General features: G+C 47.5%; 1 protein-coding gene across 1 annotated transcript in view; it reads left to right on the top strand.

The window, feature by feature from the left end:
• Window positions 1-19,500, top strand: part of Trpm8 (transient receptor potential cation channel subfamily M member 8) — a 75,827-nt gene that overhangs the window by 42,743 nt on the left and 13,584 nt on the right. The window contains exons 17-21 of the mRNA XM_005361717.2: window positions 570-661; window positions 1,490-1,631; window positions 2,820-2,991; window positions 5,810-5,987; window positions 16,588-16,778. Coding sequence (XP_005361774.1) covers window positions 570-661; window positions 1,490-1,631; window positions 2,820-2,991; window positions 5,810-5,987; window positions 16,588-16,778 — 775 coding nt within the window. The remainder of the gene's footprint in view (window positions 1-569; window positions 662-1,489; window positions 1,632-2,819; window positions 2,992-5,809; window positions 5,988-16,587; window positions 16,779-19,500) is intronic.

The following is a 19,500-nucleotide window of genomic DNA, read 5'->3' as shown; positions in this document are numbered from 1 at the left end:
CTGTTCCCCGTTTTGAGCCTTCCCCAGGGTCTTGTTCTCAGGCCCCTCATAGCCAGATTCTGAGTAGGTAGGCAAACGGAAGGGCTACACAGCTAGGTTGGAGTTCTTCACACCTACTTTGTACAGTCCAATTAATAATCTTCCCTCCACGTGCCCATTTTGAAACAGTTTCACTAATCAAGTTGTTCTACTGTGTGTGTTCTATTATATTTTTACAATAAATACACAAATCTACAACAGTCAGGAAGACCCTCGGTAACCGCACAGTGCACAGTCTACACTGCTGTCCGTGGTCACCTGGCCAGTTCATGTTTTCCCACACAGGTCACACTCATTCTCTGTGGTCATTTTGAGAGAAGAGAACACACCTCCTTTCCTTGACTCTGAGAGCTATACGTGTGTAAAGAGCAGCTAGCTCTCCGGTGCCCTGGGAACATGGGGTTCTGGTCGTGGGGTTCTTGACACAAGCGGCCTCCAGAGTGCCATGGGAAAAGCTGCATGGATATTCACGGGTCTGCAAGCCTGGTGTCCCAGATGCCCACTCTTTCGTCTGTCCTCTCTTGTCACAGTGGTACATGAATGGAGTGAATTATTTCACTGACCTGTGGAATGTCATGGACACCCTGGGGCTCTTCTACTTCATAGCAGGGATCGTGTTCCGGTGAGTCGTTCCTTCCCCCTTCCTACCTTCAGGCATTTTGGCACAAAAGATGGAGAAAACAAATCTTGGACATAACAAGTCCATGGATGGACCAGTCACTTCATGCCCTACCAGAGATGACCACAAGAGGCTTTTGCTCCTGTCCTGTGGAGACACAAGTTGGACAACATAAATTCCTTCTTCCCTCTCATCCAGGGTTCTTTACAATTTTTTTTTTGTTTTTCAAATAGGCTTTGGGGGGGGCACAATTAGAATCCAAGGAAAGGGTCCTGGGGATGTTGAGTGTCTTCCAATGTTGATTTATTTTGGTCCACTTAGTTATGGCACATGTGACTTCGGCCAGAACACTGGTCCTGTAGCCACCCTTACAGGTATCAGTGTATCCCTCCAGCCTCACAGCTAGAGTACGTGAGAAGAGACCTAAATCTCAAATGACCATCCAAGGCCCTAAACTGAGCTGGCGAGATGGCTCAGTCAGCAACATGCCTGCCATTCAAGTGTGAGGACTGTTTTCAGACCCACAGAACCCGCGTAAAAGCTGGGAATGACAGCACCCACCTGTGACTGGAACCAGGGCTGGGCAAGATTGACAGGTGTCTCAGTCAGTGAGTTCCAGGTTCTGTGTGAGACCCTGTCTCAAAAACCATGACAGAAAGCAACAGAGTGAGACACCCGATGTGCACACGCACATGACATACCACACACACACATGACACACTTCACACATGACACACCATATACACATGACACACCACACACACATGACACACCACGGTAAACTTTGAGACGTTGTGTCACGTAGCACTAATTCTCTTTTTCTCTCCACAGACTCCACTCTTCTAATAAAAGCTCTTTGTACTCCGGGAGAGTCATATTCTGTCTGGATTACATTATATTCACTCTAAGGCTTATTCACATCTTCACAGTTAGCAGGAACTTAGGACCCAAGATTATAATGCTACAGCGAATGGTAAGAGCCAGCAGCACCAGTGGGCATCCATCTCTCACCTGCCTTGGAGTCCATGACTGGTGGGCAGAGCTTGTTCACGGCATAGCTTGATAGCTTGCATTCACAGTGGCATTTGCCTTTTTTTTTAAACTGTTTTTTACCAGAGGCCATTCTCCTCAGGGGAGATTTTAGGGAAGAGAGCTCCAAGGAACCAACAGTGTTGATGTGTAGCGCTGCCCGAAAGCCACTGGGGTTTCCTGACAGTCTCTACTTTGCATCACGCTTCCTTGGAGTCTAAACAGCTCACTCAGAGTATATGTACGGAGGGGCTTTTATGCCATTTTTACCGTTTTTATAGATAGGTTGTTCTAGTTCAAGGAGGAAAACATCTTTCCCTAGAGATAAATGGTGAGCTAGACGCCTAGAGATGATGGGATCCTAAATTCCACACCCTGTAATACCCATGTGGGAGAAAGGCTTGTTTGACATACACAACGGGAGAACGTGGCAGGCTGGGGACGTTGCTTCCCGCGGCTGGTTCTGTCTGGAAATCAGATGGGCCATTGGATGAGCTTATAGAGACATCCCTTTCCAATGCTGAGGCTGAGTGTGCGGTTTTTAACTCAAAGCACCTCGGAGGCATCCAGTCACCATGACGTCAAGATGTGTGTGCAAAACACAGCGGGAGAAAAAGTAAATTGTTCCCATCTCACAAGGACTGCTTTTGTTTTCCAAAGAAGTAATTCTGCAAAAACAATTTGGGGATTGAAAAAAATGCAAATGCTGCCAGGTGTGGCTGGAGCCAGCTCCTCCAAAGCAGAGGCCCTTTTGTGTTTGAGCTGGGCCTTCACTCTCAAAGCCCTGAATCCGAGCTGTTTGGAGAGCAGCAAGCAATAGTGCAGGTCTTGGGTTTCATTGGGGAAACATCTCCAGACCTAAGGTGAGGGTGTTTTATTTTTAGGTTAGTGGCTAAGGGTTGGGGTTGCAGCCCAGTGATAGAGCATATACAAGGCCCTGGTCTTAACACCAACAGTTAACTCAATCAATTGGTGTGAGATAAATAAATAAGTGGCCAGGCAATTTGATAATAAATTTTCTGGGTCCTTGAACCTCCCTCTGCCGGCCTCTGTGGCTGACTGGGAATGGCCAGGCTTCATAACCAGCCACCACGAGCACAGTTCTGACTATTCTGATCTCCTCCCTTGGCAGCTGATCGACGTTTTCTTCTTCCTGTTTCTCTTTGCCGTGTGGATGGTGGCCTTCGGCGTGGCCAGGCAGGGGATCCTTAGACTGAATGAACAGCGCTGGAGGTGGATCTTCCGCTCTGTCATCTATGAGCCCTACCTGGCCATGTTTGGCCAGGTGCCCAGTGACGTGGATGGTAAGCCCGGCCCTGCATGGACAGAGGTGGAGCTGGGGGTGACATCCTGGACCCATCCCTGACCGTTTCACCTCTTCTCTTTGCTCCTGAATAAGATCTTACATTGTTCTCATGGAAATCTTTAAGTCTTTCTATTTCTTAATATTTTTTTGAGACAAGGTCCCTAGCCCAGGGTATCTTTGAATTCCCTTTGTAGCCCAGGATGACCTTGAATTCCTGATCTTTCCTCCCTCCCCCTCCCCCCACCCCGCTGAAATTGCTGATGTGTACCACCAGGCCTGGCTAGTGCTGTGCTGGGGATTGAACCCAGGACTTCATGTATGATAGGCAAGCATTCTACCCACCGAGCCCGCACACTCATGTTTTTAAAAATCATGGCATTTCTCAGTTCCCAGGGTAGAGTGGGACAGTCCTTGCTGATTCAGACAGAAGTGTTGTCGATTGTACCTCCCTGTATGTCACAGTGTTCAGGGTTCCATCTAGTCCTAAAGAACACATGGGCGGTTGACATTAGGACCTTGGGTTGAAGCTTTCATCCTTAGCCTACTGCTCAGAAGATGGAATGAGGCTGACGTTGGCATAGTGGCTTTATTGTGCCCACACTCAGACTGTAATGTCAGGTATGGGGCATAAGCAAATTTGTGTTTTGGATGGACTGTGTAGATGGGCTTCCTGATGTTGACAGTAGCCCTGACTTGTCATCTCCCACCCTGCCAGCATGAACTGCACTGATGGACTGTTTCCTTGAGCCAGGGCTGGACCTGGCTGGTGACCTTTCTCAGTCCCTCTGGTTTCGCTATTGGTCTCCATTCTTCAGCGGAAGCCTCTTCTGACTGTGAGAAGCAGGTCTCTTCTGTGCAGGGGTGGAAAGGCTCTTGGGACTCTCTAGTCAGCATGGTGACACCGTTTGTCCGGAGGAGAGCTCTTCGTGCCGCTGGGTTGGGTTCTACCGAGGAACAGCACTTAGGGGACAGGCCAGGGCAGGCGTGTGCGCTGTGTGCACATTTCAGTCTCTGAGTTCTGTCAGTGACTGTCTGGCACAGTGACACCTTCCTACCCTGTGTGTGTGTGCCCAGGCTGTCACTGCTGAGGACAGGGCTCTGGCAGGGTGCTCCTCCTCAGAACCAGAGTCTGTGGTCTTCTCTGAACTCACACAGACCCACAGTGGCTAGTTCAAAGGAAAGGTCCTGACCTTCCTGGCAGAGCAGGCCTTCCTCCAAGGTCCGTGCTGGTCTCTTTCCCACCAGGGCGCAGTGGTGTGTGTCAGAGCCCTTTTGTGACATTCCGCTCCTCTGCTGTACTAACTAGGGAAGTGTTCCACCACCGAGCTATATCCCCTACCAGTGATATGTCAGGTCGTTGATGTACTTAACAGACCTGTGCTACCATCTCTTGTCACTGTGACAAAATACCCAACAGAAACAATGTCAGGAAGAAAAGGGTTATCTTGACTTACAGTTCGAGGGTGCACAGTCAGCCTATCATGGCAGGGGAAGCGTGGTGGCAGGGGAGTGAGGTGGCTTGTCTCATCACGTCCACAGTCAGGAATCAGCGGGCGGAAAGAGGGAGGGAGGGAGAGGGAGGGAGGGAAGGAGAGAGAGAGGAGGAGACTCCTGATACTCAGCTCACTTCCTCCTTTTTATTCAGTCCAGGACCCCAGCCCATGGGAAGGAGCTGCCCACTCTGAGGGTTGAAGTCTCTGGAAACACCTTCGTGGACATGCCCAGAGTCACATCTCTTAGGTGGCTCCAAATGGCATCACGAACCCTCTTTGACACTGCTCCTGGATGCTAGTGCTCAGCCTGTTTAGTTGATTTCACGATCCCACAGCACCTCCATGCAGAATGTTCTGATCCCCTGTGCTCTGGCATCTATCCAAGCTCTCCTGTGTCCTCCGGATCTTTTTGATGTGTGTGGCAGTCAGAGCAGCCCTTTGGTAGAGAATCACTTCTATTACCATCCTCTGACAGTGCCATGGCTTTCATCATGAGCATGGTGAGCCAGCAATGCAGCCTTGCCAAGTTTCCTCTCCCAGGCCTCTGTCTCACTTACCTTAGCTTGTGCTCTTGCTAACCTTGGGTACCTGTCCCTTCCCATTTAGTCACATGGTTGTCACTCACTCATCCTTCTGTTCATTACAGAGATGTTTCTGTGTGATCCAATTCCTTCTTTTGGGATGTTGTGCAGGTGGAATCTTTAAACTGACTGAAGAACTGAGGAGCTTGGATGCTTCTTGGAGCACAGAAATGACCACACCCCCTGTTCTAGTTTCTGTTGCTGCGATAAGACATACGGACCAAGGGTGATGCTTCCACTCCATAATTCCTCACTGAGGAAAGTCAGGGCACGAGCTCAAGGCAGGAACCTGCAGGCAGGACCCACAGAGGGATGCTACTTGCTAGCTCGCTCATTGGTTAATGCTTAGCTAGCCTTCTAATTCTTCCTGGGTTGTACATCTACTCTCCTTCCAGCTGCCTAGAGATGGGACTTGTCACAGTGAGCTGGGCCTTCCCACATCAAGACAGTCTTTCATAGACATGGCCATACTGACCTTGGCCACCCCTCAGCTGAGACTCCCTCAGATGACTCCAGTCTCTGTCAAGTTGACACCTTTTTTTTGTTTGTTTTGCTTTTTGTTTTGTTTTGATTTTGGTCTTAATGAAGTCACGATTTCCCAGTAGCTGCTCAGTAAGCTCTCTGGTGGGCATGAGACTCTGAAGATTGTTCCCAAGATGACTCTGATTCCACATCTCCCGGCCTGCTGCCATCCTTGCTTCTCCAGAGGGACCTCACTGGCCTCCTGGTTCTGTGCCCACAGGTACCACATATGATTTTTCCCACTGCACCTTCTCGGGCAATGAGTCCAAGCCACTGTGTGTGGAGATGGATGAGAACAACTTGCCCCGCTTCCCTGAGTGGATCACCATCCCTCTGGTGTGCATCTACATGCTCTCCACCAACATCCTGCTCGTCAACCTCCTGGTCGCCATGTTTGGGTATGTCTGTGTCACACATTCAGGGACTTCCTCTATGGGCTGTTCCTACGTCAGGCAGGCAGGACGAGTGTGGGCAGAGGTAATGTCCACCTTGAGGAGCAGAGAGTAGAGCCCATTGGGAGCCTGGTGGTCTTTGGTGTTTGGGGGCCTTAAAGGGACCATATTTAAAAAAAAAAACAAGATGTTTGACTGATTTGACACCACAAACAAGCAATGTGACCAACTCCCTTAAATCTAGGCAATGCTTAGCATTACATCATTCCGGAGAGCAACTGAACCAACGACATTTTTGTTGCTGAGACAAAATACCCAACACAGGCAATGAGAGGACCGATGGGCTTGTTTTGGCTTATAGTTTGGGGGTACAGCCTATTGCAGTGGGAAGTCACAGGAGTGGGGTTGGGAGGCAGGGAGTCACAATGTGTCCGCTACTCATCTTCCTTTGTATTCAGACAAATACCTCAACCCATGAACTAGTGCTCCCTGTGTTCAGAGTGGGCCTTCTTCCCATTAAACCTCTCTGTAAGCATGCTCATAGACACCGCTAGAGATGTGTCTCCTAGGCAATTCCAAATCCAGGCAAGTTGACTGCGTTAGCATGATAGCTACAGTGCAAATCAGCTCCAAGGTTCCTGGTGTATGTTTTCTAAGTAAGACAAACGTATGCAAACCAATACCCAGCAACCAATGACACCTCGGATGTATAATCCAAAAGTTAAAGGTCCCAGGAGTGCCATTCATCATGAAATTGGAAGGTGTAGCTGTCAGGGGTTACTTGTGGCACCGTTTGGTTTTAGCCTCTACTGGGCAACACTTGCCAAGCTGCTCATGGGGCCTCACACACAGGCTTGCTTCCATGGGTTTGCAAAGCTTCGTTTTGTCCAAGCCCCACATTATTTAGCTGTGATAAGTTCCTCACTTTCATAGAGTTTCTCAGAAGCACAAGAGATACTTGGAGTGGCATCTGAAACAAACCGCATGATCTTCATGTCGTTAGCTGTGAGGAGCCTCACTGATGGTTCTGTTGTGCCTCAGTTGGTATATAACCTACCTAACTGCTCCACAACTTATGTATCTGGCCACAATCTATATAGCTGTTGTAATTTAAGGTTTGCCTTAGGATGGCGATAAACGATGGGATGAATCTACAATACACAGATTGTTGTTCTCGTTCTGATGGCCAGTTATGGTGCGGTATCTTTCTGAATGTTGGTTCTGAGGCTAGCTAGTCCGCAAGGGACACCAAGGGATCCTGTCACAACCTAATCAATATATTTATTTCAAAAATAATGTTCCCAGCCGGGCGGTGGTGGCACAAGCCTTTAATCCCAGCACTTGGGAGGCAGAGACAGGCAGATCTCTGTGAGTTCGAGACCAGCCTGGTCTACAAGAGCTAGTTCCAGGACAGGCTCCAAAACAACAGAGAAAAAAATAATGTTCCCTATGACTCTTAGTGTAAAGAGACTCTTAGTGTAAAGATACGCAGGGTAGAATCTTCGGAAGATTCTAGAAGAGGCATAACTGTTTTCATAACCATTTTAATGCAGGCCTTTGGAGCCTCTGAAAGGTGGGAAATGATCGAATGGCTATCTGCTAAAGCTTCCAAATCATTGTGATGTAGGAGACAGATAAATTAGGAACACTTATCTCTATGGCATCTAACATAGGTGCAGATTTCTCGTGAAGAGAAAATCAGAGGTTAGAAGATGTCAAAGTCATGTTGCCTAAGCAACCACATGCTAAAAATGACATCTGGAGCCAAAGAGCCAACACTGAGTTAACGGCACCACACTTGATAACCAAGTCTCAGAAACTATCCTGTCGCCTGCAGTGTTTCCAGGATTGCATACAGCGTGTCCACTGGTATGAGCATGTGTAACACTAGGCAGGCAGCTCTGGGGAAACTGACCACCAGGCAAATTGGCAGAAGTTGTTCAAATGTGAGCTGTCCTCCACAAGCACACGTGTTTGGACACTCGGTCCCCAGAGGGTGGCGCTGTTTGGGGAAACTGCAGAACAATTTAGTAAGTAAGGTCTGGAGAAAAGAAGTTAGTCTTTGGGGTCAAGATTCAGCTCTGCTTCTGGTGCCAGTTTCTTATTCTCCCTCATACCCTCATTTCCACCTTCGTCCTTTTTTTGGTCCTCTGAGATGTGAGCAAGTCACCTGGCAGTTCCAGCTACTAGCTGCTCACACTGCTGTGCCTTCTCTACCATGATGAGCTGGACTGTGTTCCTTCAAACCATGAGCCAGAGTGAATCTTCCCTCCCTCAGCTTGCTTCCTGTCAGACCACAGTGGTCAGAATAAGGGCCAGCAGCAGCCAGTGCTACAGCATGGAGTGCCCGGAGGGCTCGGGATCTTTGTGTTATGAGCTGTCATGGCAGCTGCCTGCCTGGAAGGCCCTCGTCTTTACTATCTGGCATCTGCGCTGTGGTTAGGAAATGAGGCAATCAGAGCTGTGCTGGAACTTTCCTGCTAAAGACATACAGGTCCCGGAGATCTGCACCTGTGTTCACGGCCATGCGTGTTCAGCTTACATCAGTGTCTTCCTGGAGGAGTCATTGTACCCCACCCGACTGTCACCTCACTCAGGACTTCACTGTGATGGCTCTTGTCACCTTCTCCTGGATCTTCACCTCCTCTCAGTGACCCCTGGCTATGAGTTTGAGGGCACTGAGGCCCTTCTGTGTTCTGTGAGTCAGTTTCTCACGTGCCATTTCTAGTGGGTGCTAAGCTGTCTGGGGATTGCTCCCTGAGCAGGTGGCCCCAGGATGTCACGCCTGTGTGAAGCCATATCATAGTGTTTAGTGAAAAGCTTATGCACCCACACTGGTGACCTTGTTAGCTGCATTGCAAATGTGTCCTTGGGGATGGTCCTGCAGTACCGGGGGCTGACTAGATGGTAGTCCACAGAAAAGCGAGAGGCACTAACAAATTTGTGATTCCTTTGCACGGAAGTCATCCATCCTGGAGGCTGGAAGGGAATGACTCAGGAAATGATGCAGACACGTGCAGGTGCCAGGCCCCAAGGATGGCGGCCAGCTCTGACAAGGACTCACTGACCGTGCACATTCGGGCAGCTTCTAGGAGCCATCTTCTTACACCCTAGGACACTGCACATTTGTTAGCACTGTGTAGAAAAGCAGACAGAAAAGAGTGCTCCCCTGGCACAAATGGAAAGTTTGCTGTGACATCAGTGGTCTGAGGGAAGCTATGGAAACAGAGTTTAAATTTTAAAAAGACAACAGGTAACTGTAATGATAAAAACAAATATTTATGGAGCTTTGCCTTGTATGGACCCCTTCACTTCATTACCAGCCCTTGTGGGGGTGCAGCCTCCCAGTGACTTCACAGGGAAGAGGCGGGGCCAGGTCAAGTGCCTGCTGTAAGTGGAAGAAATGATTGCCAATATTTACCACGGTGGCACGTATTATAATAAAATAGGAAGTATCCACCAGGCCTGGCAGGACAGTCCTGGAAGCCCAGCTACTTGGGAGTCTGAGGCAGGAGGATTTCAAGTCCTGTGTTTGGTTCAGTGTAGGCTGCATTGCTCTATGGCAGCGTCGTACTAAACCGAACGGTTGATTGAAAGGCAGGTAAATGGAATCACTGGTGTCTCTCCCACGGGTTGTCAGTTCTGTGCCTGCTCCTCCCCACATCTCCCACGTCACGATTATTATAATTACTGTCTTTTATTTTGTCAGTGGCATCTAGTCAGCTCTTCTATGATCTATTCCAAAGCCCCCTTCACTCTTTCCCATCCCTCTTACAAAATGTCTTCAATCTTGAAAACAGTGCAAAGAGCTACTGTTCCTTTAATTCAGCTGAATGGCAATTCAGTTGCTTAATGGATGTTATTCTGGTCCAAACTGGCACCTAGCACTATGCCTGTTTATTCTCATGGTGTAATGTTGGAATGCACATGTTCAATGAGTAATGATTAAATGATAAGTATCGTCTCCTTCTCCTCAGACCACCATCATCTCTTTGTGTTGGAAGCTTTAAGCCTCCTCTTTATTTTATTATAAAGATTTATTTTATTTTAAATAATGAATATGTGCCTATGTCTGGTATGTGTGTGGTCAGGAGAACGGTATGTGTATGTGAGTGGAGGTACCCACAGAGGCCAGAAGGGGTTATCTAATCCCCTAGAGCTGGAGTTACAAGCAGTGATATGGGCTACCTAATGCGGATGATGAGAGGTGATCATGGGTCCTCTCTAAGGGCAGTATTTGCTCATAAGCACTGAGCCCTCTCTCCATCCAAATCTTCTAGTTGTTTTGAAGCATATGGATGAAAGGGGATAGGATACAGCAAACATGTCAACATACATGCTGGGCAGACACAGAGCCCATGAGCCAGGGCTGTCTCTAGGAATGAAACAGTTCTGATTAGACATTACTGGTCTGCTTGAGAAGGAGGGGGCATTAGTTCTCTGTGACACACCAAAGGAGCTGCTTGTTGGGTGAAAGTCTAGCTGAGGGCCAGAGAGATGGCTCAGCACCAGCGTGTTCACTGCTTTTGCAGAGAACTGGGTTTCAGTTCCCATCCCCCACATGGTGGCTCCCACCTGTGTCTAGCGCCAGGTCTGGGGACTCCAAATGCCCTCTTCTGGCCACTGTGGGATCCTGTACGTACATGGTGCACATAAACTCAAGCAGGCTCACACACATACACTTAGAATAAAAATAAATCTTCGAGAAAGGAATCTAGCTGAGAAGCCTGTTTGGATTTTAATTTATTCTAAAACCTGCTGTTGTTTTCACATCCAGTTTTTATAATTTTCCTCAGACTGTGCATTCTGATTTGATCACTCTTTCTATTTTGGTTTTTACTACCAAATGGTTTTCATTACTGAAGATTTTTTAAGTCATTAAAACATCTGTTGTATAAGTCCTCTCCTCATTATTCTTACTCAAATCTCCCCCTAGCTTTTCGTGCATATTTAATTGTATGAAGAAACTCATCATTTGAGTTTCTTCTTTCTTTTTTTTTAAGAAAAAAAATTCTTGGGACTCTTTGTGGAATTATTTAGGAGAAACTGGATTCATAATCCCCAGAATCAGCATCGTATTCACAGTGTTCAAGTATCTGTAGCTGTCAGTATTCTGTGGTTCTGTTTGCATGGGCCTTGCAGGCTCTTTGTTATTTCAGCCATTTAGGGGTGTGAGCAAATGTTTCCTGGCTTTTTTTTCCTATGATTTTGATTTCAGTGATGACTTTTTGCTATATAGGAAGGCTTTTAAAGAGTCACTTATTCATGGGGAACAAGTCTCCTTTGTTAACTGTCTCCCTTCTTTTTATTACCTCGTGGATGGTGGTTCCCCCCTCCCCTTCAACTCCTTATCTGTCATGTCAGCTCCTTCTTCTCTGTCTCCCTTTCTAACCAGAAAAAGATGTTCTGTGTTCCAGAAGGCTCTCCTGTAAGTATTGAAAGACTTCCCTTTTGATCTGGCGTTATGATGCATCATACAAACGATGGATTATAGCAATATTGTTAGCATTCCACCATCCTTCGGCTCTGTGGTCATGGCATATCACCCCTTTAATGCACGTCTGGATTTCATCTGTGCACAAGGCTCTCTGAGCTCCAAACATCTGCCAAAGGCTAGCAACATCTCCAATCTCAGCAAGTTTCTCCCTCCAAGGGGCTTCTGCTTCCTCCTCTCTCCTGTCCTGCTCCACAGAGGGTATTCAGTTGGTCCTATGAGATGACTTTGCCACTACCCACATCCAACCCACTGAGATACTGACAGGGACAATACCTTCCTAGTAGGGTATAGGAGAAGTGGTGAGGAGGAGCAGGTTTTAGGGTCTCTTGAGGAAGATGCGGATGACCAGTGATGGCCTGGAAGATGTTGAGCATTGTCTGAGCTGGTGCAACTGAGGCTAGCCCCAAGCCACTCTGATACTTGTGTCCCTGAGAGCCATTTTCACACATCAGCCATAGAAGGTCTGCCTTTGCAGAATCTAACTTCTCTACAGATGTTAAAACTAACTTCTAAAGACTATAAAAAAAATTCAGAGAGCCATGATGGTAGCTCGAACTGGTAACAGTGCTTGCTAGGCAAGCCTGAAGACCTGAGTTCAAGGTCCATGACCTTCATTAAAAGCCAGGCCTGGCAATACACTTGTCAATCCTGGTGCTGGAGAGGCAGAGACATGCAGATCTCAGGGCCTGGCTACTCAGCCAACCTCGTGAGTTTCTGAGTTGCAGGTCAGTCAAAGTTACTGTCGTAACAAAATGAAAAGTTGACAGTACTGAAGGAGCACCTGAACTTGGCCTATGTATTACACACACACACACACACACACACACACACACACACACACGGATACATGTAAATAATACAAAAATTATTATCTTGGTAAAGCAGTTTGTTGCCACCCTCAATTATCAGCCTTCCATGGAGGACTCCCATGTTGATTGACTGAATCTGGAGTGGACGTAAAAGAAAAAGAAAGAAATCTCGAAGCTGCTGCCATCCAGGGAAGGTAGACCTCGGCTTGTAGGTGCTCATCTAGCTCCCTCATGATAGGTAAACGCGGGTTTTCATCATTTATCAGAAGTGCTGTTCCCAGGGTTTATCTTGCCCACGGGGCACAGAAGAAATTGCTGTTCTGACAGGAAGGGCCTTGACGTTTGGTTCTCCAGAGGAAGAAATGAAACAGTGATGTGCAGGCTTCTTGAGATAGAGAATGATAGCACAAAGGCAAAGTTGTGATTGGCGGGCCCTCCTGCCTACCTCAGAGGTAGGGATTGCAGCACTTCCCCAGAAGGGCTTGGGCCAAAAGGACTCAAAGAAAAAGTGATGCCCGATGGCTTGTCCTGGCCTGGACGTCTCTGCTCTTCCCAGTCTTTCTCAGGCTGTGCAGAAACAAGCAAAATGTTGCAAATGGCTTCATTCTGTCAGTTCCTGCCCTACGTGATCTGCAGAACACAAAACGTTCTTCATTGAGTCTGAATGGCCAGTTCAGCCAAGGCACAAATCTCACCCCCAGAGGGCCTTTCTTCAGTGTGTCTCTTGGAGCTCCCAGAGTGAGGACAGGAGGGAGGCACTTGTGCTTCTTAACGTGCCGTGAGCATTGTAAAGCTCCCCACTTCATCCAGACATAGCAATGTCTTTTGTAGGAAACATCCAAAAACAACATTTGATGCCTCAAAGTGGATGCAGTGGCTTTTGTTTTGGTTTTTGAGTTTGGAGCAATTGGGATCCATTTGGGAATGGCTGTGTGAAATCGTGAGGTGCTCTTAGAACTTCTGGCAGAAGGCAGAGGGCTGTGACTTTCGGCAGGTTCTTAGACCGAGAGTCACTAATCCGGGTGCTTCTGTAGATCTGAGCCGCTGCTGCGGCAGATGAGGCCGCTGTTCTTTGTAGAGAGCAGAGCCAGCTGAGGACCAGGGGAGATGGTAATGACAGCAGACGGAGCATTAGCCTTCCAGCAACCTGACCTACATTGGGAAGGAATGCCAGGCGAGCTATTAGATACATCTGGATCCACAATCCTGTTTGTTTTGTACCTAAAACTTCTACTCTGAAACGTAGATGAAAGGATCAGCCCGGCAGCCGCCGGCATGCCTTAGGGAACTTATGCATGTGGGTAGTCAATAAGCATGGGTTTCTAATCTTCAGAGGCTTCATTGTGCTCAAAATGCATACTGCCCAAATTGTCAACCACTTTGTAGTTAACCCAAAGTGACAAGTCATCCCTTTAAACCCCTTGGAAACAGAGGAGAGCTATCATAACACCACACATTTTGCTCGACTGATGTAGGATAGACCCGGAAATAGATTGCTAGGCCAAATCCCAGCTTCAACGCTTCAATTTGTCTGCTCTTTCTGTGCCTCAGTTTCCCAATCTGTTTATCATAGATGATAGCAGGACTTAGAGTTATTTACATATAAAATTAATCAGCATGAATAGGCTGCCTAGAACAGTATCCTATAGGAACTGGAGATGGAGCCCAGATGGTAGAGTGCTTGCCTAGCAGGTACGAAGCTCTGTGTTGGGTCTGACGCATCACATAAGCCAGGTGTTTGTGGCTTATGCCAGCAATCAAGCCCTGAGAGATGGAGGCAGGAGGATGAAAAGTTCAAGATCATCCTCGGCTACGCAGGGAGCTGGAGGTGCTTGAAGTATAGGAAAGCCCAAATCGACCAATAGACCGATTCCTGGCGTATTGAAAAGTGTTTTCTCTTTTATAGCATGGGTGTTTTGAGAACTTGAACGTCATTACTATAAAGAGTTATGGGTAGAACGCAAAACTGACATTGTAATAATTATGTGCAGCATGCAGACTTCTTACGTGGTGCCGGGAAGTGGAAGGTCAGGAGGACCGAGCCCAGCTGGGAGACTGGAGATGCCACTCCTCCCCGGAGTCTTAATTTACGTGGGGAGACTGTCCCAAAAGTATGAGTTTGAACCTCGTTGTTTCCACTTAACACAGACAATTTTTCCAGAGCAGAAAAATTATCTATAAACCTGATTTCAGCGGCTGCATAATGAAATCACGCTCATCATCCATACCCAGGTGTGCTCTCGGTGTTGAATGTGTAAGTTGTTCTTTCCTCATAGGTGAGGGGCACAGGTGTCTCTCCCTACAACGTATGAGGAGCCACGTGTGTGTGTCTATTTCTGTGTAGTTTTTTTTTTTTTAACTACCTCCTGTCCCTAGCTTGAACTCCCAGGAGTGAAGTCACTGGGTCAAAATGATGAAACTTTTTAAGGTTCCTTAAAAAAAAAAACTTTTACATTAAGCAAAAAACATTGCAGGCTGGTAATCAGTTGCCACATCCTCTTCCCACCACTGTCCTGCTATTGCCGAGTTCAACACAAGGGAAAGAAACAGTTATCAAAGTGAGTTTTTGGTGCGCAGCAAAATTCAAAGAAATGGGAAATTGTATTTCTGGTTCAGTTGAGAGACCGTGTCTCCATTAAGAGACTTTTTTTTTTTTTTTTTTTTTTTTTGGAAATGTTTTCCTTTTCCCTTTTCCAAACTGTGCCTTTCAGATTCTTCTGGGCTGTCGTGTTGTGTATTTCACGGTGCTCACAGCTCCTGGAACTCCGTGGAGTCTGGCAGAGAATTTCATCCAGCTTTCTGACACCTTATCAAGCGTTAGAGATGGGTGTGAATTCTTGCCTGCTTAGTTCCCACAATGCAGCTGCTGAACGCCATCTCACCCCAAGTAGTATGTACTCTACCCAAAGACACATGATCCCGAGCTGACTTGCTCAGATGAAACTCTTGTATGACCTTTCTAAACTGTGGATGGACTCATAAGTGGCCACCTTGTTCTTAGCTCTGTTAACTCCAACAGCAGCAGAGAGAGCTGCGCACCGCCAACTGATTGGCTTGTAATCTTCATAGTCAACGAGACAGCATTGCTCCTTGGGTGGAGAGAGACAGCTCTTTCTCATCTTGGTTTCCAGAAATTGTGCTTCTGTTAATTTCCGCATGTTCACGGAAGGGAAAAAGATTGACTCAGGACCCCCAAGACCAAGTTCTCAGCACAAAGGAAATTTATTTGCCCCAGAGGGACAGAGGACAGGGATAAGGGACAAAGACAGGGGATGGAGGATGAGAGAGAAGGGGAAGGGAACAAGGGAGAAGGGGGAGCAGTATTTGTCCTGGAAGGCAAAGAATTGTCTGGGGATAGGGGGGAAACAGACATGCCATTTTCATGGCAGCTTATAGAGGTACAAGGGAAAGCCTGCATTAAGACAAGGTGTTTAATTTTAATTAGACATGTTAATAAGGTGAACCAAAGGGGGATTTTGATTGCTGGACCTTGGTAGTCAGCCTCAGAAGGAAGGATTGACCAAATAAGGAAAATGACCTTTAGCAAGGCAGAGGGAGCTGGGGAGAAGGGCAAGGCCTGCCAGAGTGCGCTTGCTGGAGTGGGCCAGTGTCCCTTCATCTGCAGTTCACAGAGTCAGATCTGCCCTTCTGGACACACCACAGGGCAATCCTCAACATTCCTTTCCAAATATAACTGTGTATGTCTGTAACTGGAATCTGTGCAGCTCCCAGATGACAGACCCTGGTGACAGCTTTTCCTAGAGGCTTTCTCCCCTTTTCCTGCGGAATCTTGTTCCCCAGCCTTCCCTAGCCATGAGGGGCAGCCATGCTAGGGGCAGCCATTGGATATCCTAGGGACAGCCATTTTGGTGTTTTGTCCAAGGCTCTTGAGAAATGCTAACAAACTCTCTCCAGATTGTTTCAATTAGACACATAATGGTGATAAAATATTCCTGAGGGAATCGCCTTCACTGGCCTCTTTGTAACTAGCACAATAACAGTTTGATGAGCAAAGGTTATCATTGAAAGGTTTGTAAATCAAGATCACTTCGAAGTTCACTGGACATTTTTCTTGTGCGATCCAAAACAAAAAAGAAAAGGGAACCAAAGCTAGATTCCCCACTGAGGTCAGCGGGTGGCTTGCACCAAGTTGTTCTGGCGTTGGCATCAACATGGACGCTTCCCTCCTGCCTGGCCTAGGCCACCACGTGGCTGGCTGCCCAGCCGTCTTACCACCATAGGCCAATGGGGCAATGGACAGTGCAGATGGCTAAGCTGTGTCTTCCCTCTCCCCTGCCAGCTACACAGTGGGCACCGTGCAGGAGAACAACGATCAGGTCTGGAAGTTCCAGCGCTACTTCCTGGTGCAGGAGTACTGCAACCGCCTCAACATCCCCTTCCCCTTCGTCGTCTTCGCTTACTTCTACATGGTGGTGAAGAAGTGTTTCAAATGCTGCTGCAAAGAGAAGAACATGGAGTCTTCCGCCTGCTGTGAGTGAGTTGCCTGGCCAGGCTCTGGTTCTGGAGCTGTGGCTCATTTCCGGCTGGGCTCGGGTTCTGACGTGGTGGCTCCTTTCGTGAATGTGTGGTCTGTGTCACTACAGTCAGTTCACTGTGTGGCTCTGAAGGTCAGGTGTCAGGCCAGCCAATGTGTGCCTCAAGGGACAGGGTGGGATAGGAAGCTCTCCAGGGCTGCTGGGTATGGCTTTGGGACAAACATAATAATAACAACATAATAAGGTATTTTGCCAGTAGGCTTCATGAATAGTGTGAAGCTAGGACTTTGGTTTTAGAATTTCCTTCCTTCCTTCCTTCCTTCCTTCCTTCCTTCCTTCCTTCCTTCCTTCCTTCCTTCCCTCCCTCCTTCCTCCCTTCCTACCTTTCTTCCTTCCCCCCTCACTCTCTGCTTCTGTCCCTCCCTCCCTCCTTCCCTCTCTCCCTCCCTTTTTTTCTTTTTCTTTTTTTGCCCCCTACTACTTCTGGGAACTTTTTTTTTAGGGCAGTTTAGCAGAATGAAAGGCTTTTCGGGTTGCTTTTATTAGTCAGCTCTCTATCACTATAAAGACCCAGCTCAGGTAATTAACCTATGAGGAACAAAGGTTCACTTGGCTCGGTGCTGGAGATTCCAACTCAAGGCTGTGTGGCTCCATTGCGTCAGAGCAGATCACTTATATCACTAGCCAGGAAGCAGGGGGTGACTTAAAAATGGGTCTCAATATCACCTTAAGAGCACTCTGGGCCCCTTCTCTTGAAGGTGTCACCACCACCCCACCTGCCATCTTGAAGGGCAACCCTTTAACACATGGGAATTTGGAGGGAAACTTACCCAATTCTTATCATTCTACTTCTGGCCCCCAAATGTTCATGTCTGTCTCACAATTCAAGACACGTTTCTTTCATTCTTCTGGCCTTCACTATTATTCCAGTATTGTTCAAACATCCAAACTCTAAGACTGCACGAAAACTCAGGTGTGAGTCTTTGCAAGTATCGAAGTCACAGACTCCTCAGGTCCAGTGATGGGGTAGAGGCAGACACAGACAAATATTTCTACCGCAGGAAGGAAGGAAGAACAGCATTAAGAAGGGGAGAATGGCTCAAGGCACATGAAAGCCCAGAAGGACTAATTTCAAACCCCAGGCTCCATGCCTGGTATCTGGAGAACACCGGAGCAGAGTGACCTCCCAAAGGGCTGTCCTTCCCCCCTCATTTCACTGGTGGCAGTCCAGAGAAGGTTTCATTTGCGCCTGTGGCCTCCCACACACTTTTGGCACCTCTGTATTCCTGGGTCTCCATCACATCATCTCTCTCACGGCTCTATGCCATTCTGGGGCTTGTCCTTTGACAATGCTTGACTGAATGAGGTGCTCTGGTCATTTGCCACAAGGTGTGTGATGAAATGGATATGAACTTCTATTACCGGATTATTCATCATGTTGGGCTGACCACTTCTCTGATGCAATTCCAAATATTATGATTCCGAATGTAAAAATGTCACTTTCCTAGATATGGTAGTTGGTGGCAATTATGACAGATTTTAAGTGCATCATCGTCTGACCCTTCCCATCAAACTAGAGGCAAGATACTCATGGCTGACCTCCAGTCCCATCCTGAGACCCGACCTGCAGCCTGACTTCCAGAATATATAGGCACCTCCAGTTCTCAAACAGCCTGCAGCAGGAAGGATCTTCACACTCAGCTTCAACAGTGTCATCCCAGGCATTAAATGACACTCTGGGGGTGTCAATAACCATTGCACATGTGTGGTTGTCTTTCTTGATGAAAGTATTTTGACAGTTTGGATAAGTGGCTGTCTTTCTCCCCATTGTTTTGTCTTGGAAAACAAACTAAGCCATTACTAACTGAAAGAGTGGAAGTCTTCATGTTCAGGGTGGGAACTGCTAATGCAGGTCTAGAAGCTGAATGTCCTCAAAAGCCACGTCCGAATATCAGAGGCATGTAATGGCATGCCTAGGTCTCGGTTTGGCTCCTTCCCGAGATCATGTAGATGAGAATGTCTACAGGATCTGGGAGGAGACTGAGGGGCAAATCCAAGCCCTAGAAAGGCTTACACAAATTTTTTTTTGTTCTTTGGACAATGAATAAAAGTCAAAATGAGGAAGAAGAGCTGGAGAGATGGCTCCATTGACAAAAGCCTTGCCTCCCAAGAGAAGCACTTGAGTTCAAATCTCTGGCACACATGTAAAAAGTCAGATATCGTGGTGCATGCCTGTAATTCCATTGCTGGAGGCAGAGACAGGAGGGTTCCTATAGCTTGCTTGCCAGATATAACCAATCAGTGGGCCCCAGGTTCACTGAGAGACACTGTCTCAAACAAAAAACTGGACAGTGGTTGAGGAAAACACCCAATGTTTGTCTGTTGGTCTCTACACACATGTGCAAAGGTACACAGGTTATGTACACATAGCCTACATGAGCACATGAACATACACACACACACACACACACACACACACACACACACACACACTTGTATTTGTTGCAATGAGGATGGCTTGGACTCAGGATAAAGACGAAAGCAGAGTCTAACATTCATTATTTTCTGGAATTGGAATGAATGTTCTACAGAACTGTCCATCACATTGACTCAGGTTGGGCATCGACTGTTGGGGACTGGATGAAATAAAGGTCCATTCTCAGCCGGGCGATGGTGGCGCACGCCTTTAATCCCAGCACTCGGGAGGCAGAGGCAGG

This window comes from Microtus ochrogaster, linkage group LG4 (genome assembly GCF_000317375.1).
Source record: "Microtus ochrogaster isolate Prairie Vole_2 linkage group LG4, MicOch1.0, whole genome shotgun sequence".
NCBI lineage: Eukaryota > Metazoa > Chordata > Mammalia > Rodentia > Cricetidae > Microtus > Microtus ochrogaster.
The sequence above is the reverse complement of the archived record's forward strand: the minus strand, read 5'-3'. Positions and strand labels throughout refer to the sequence as shown.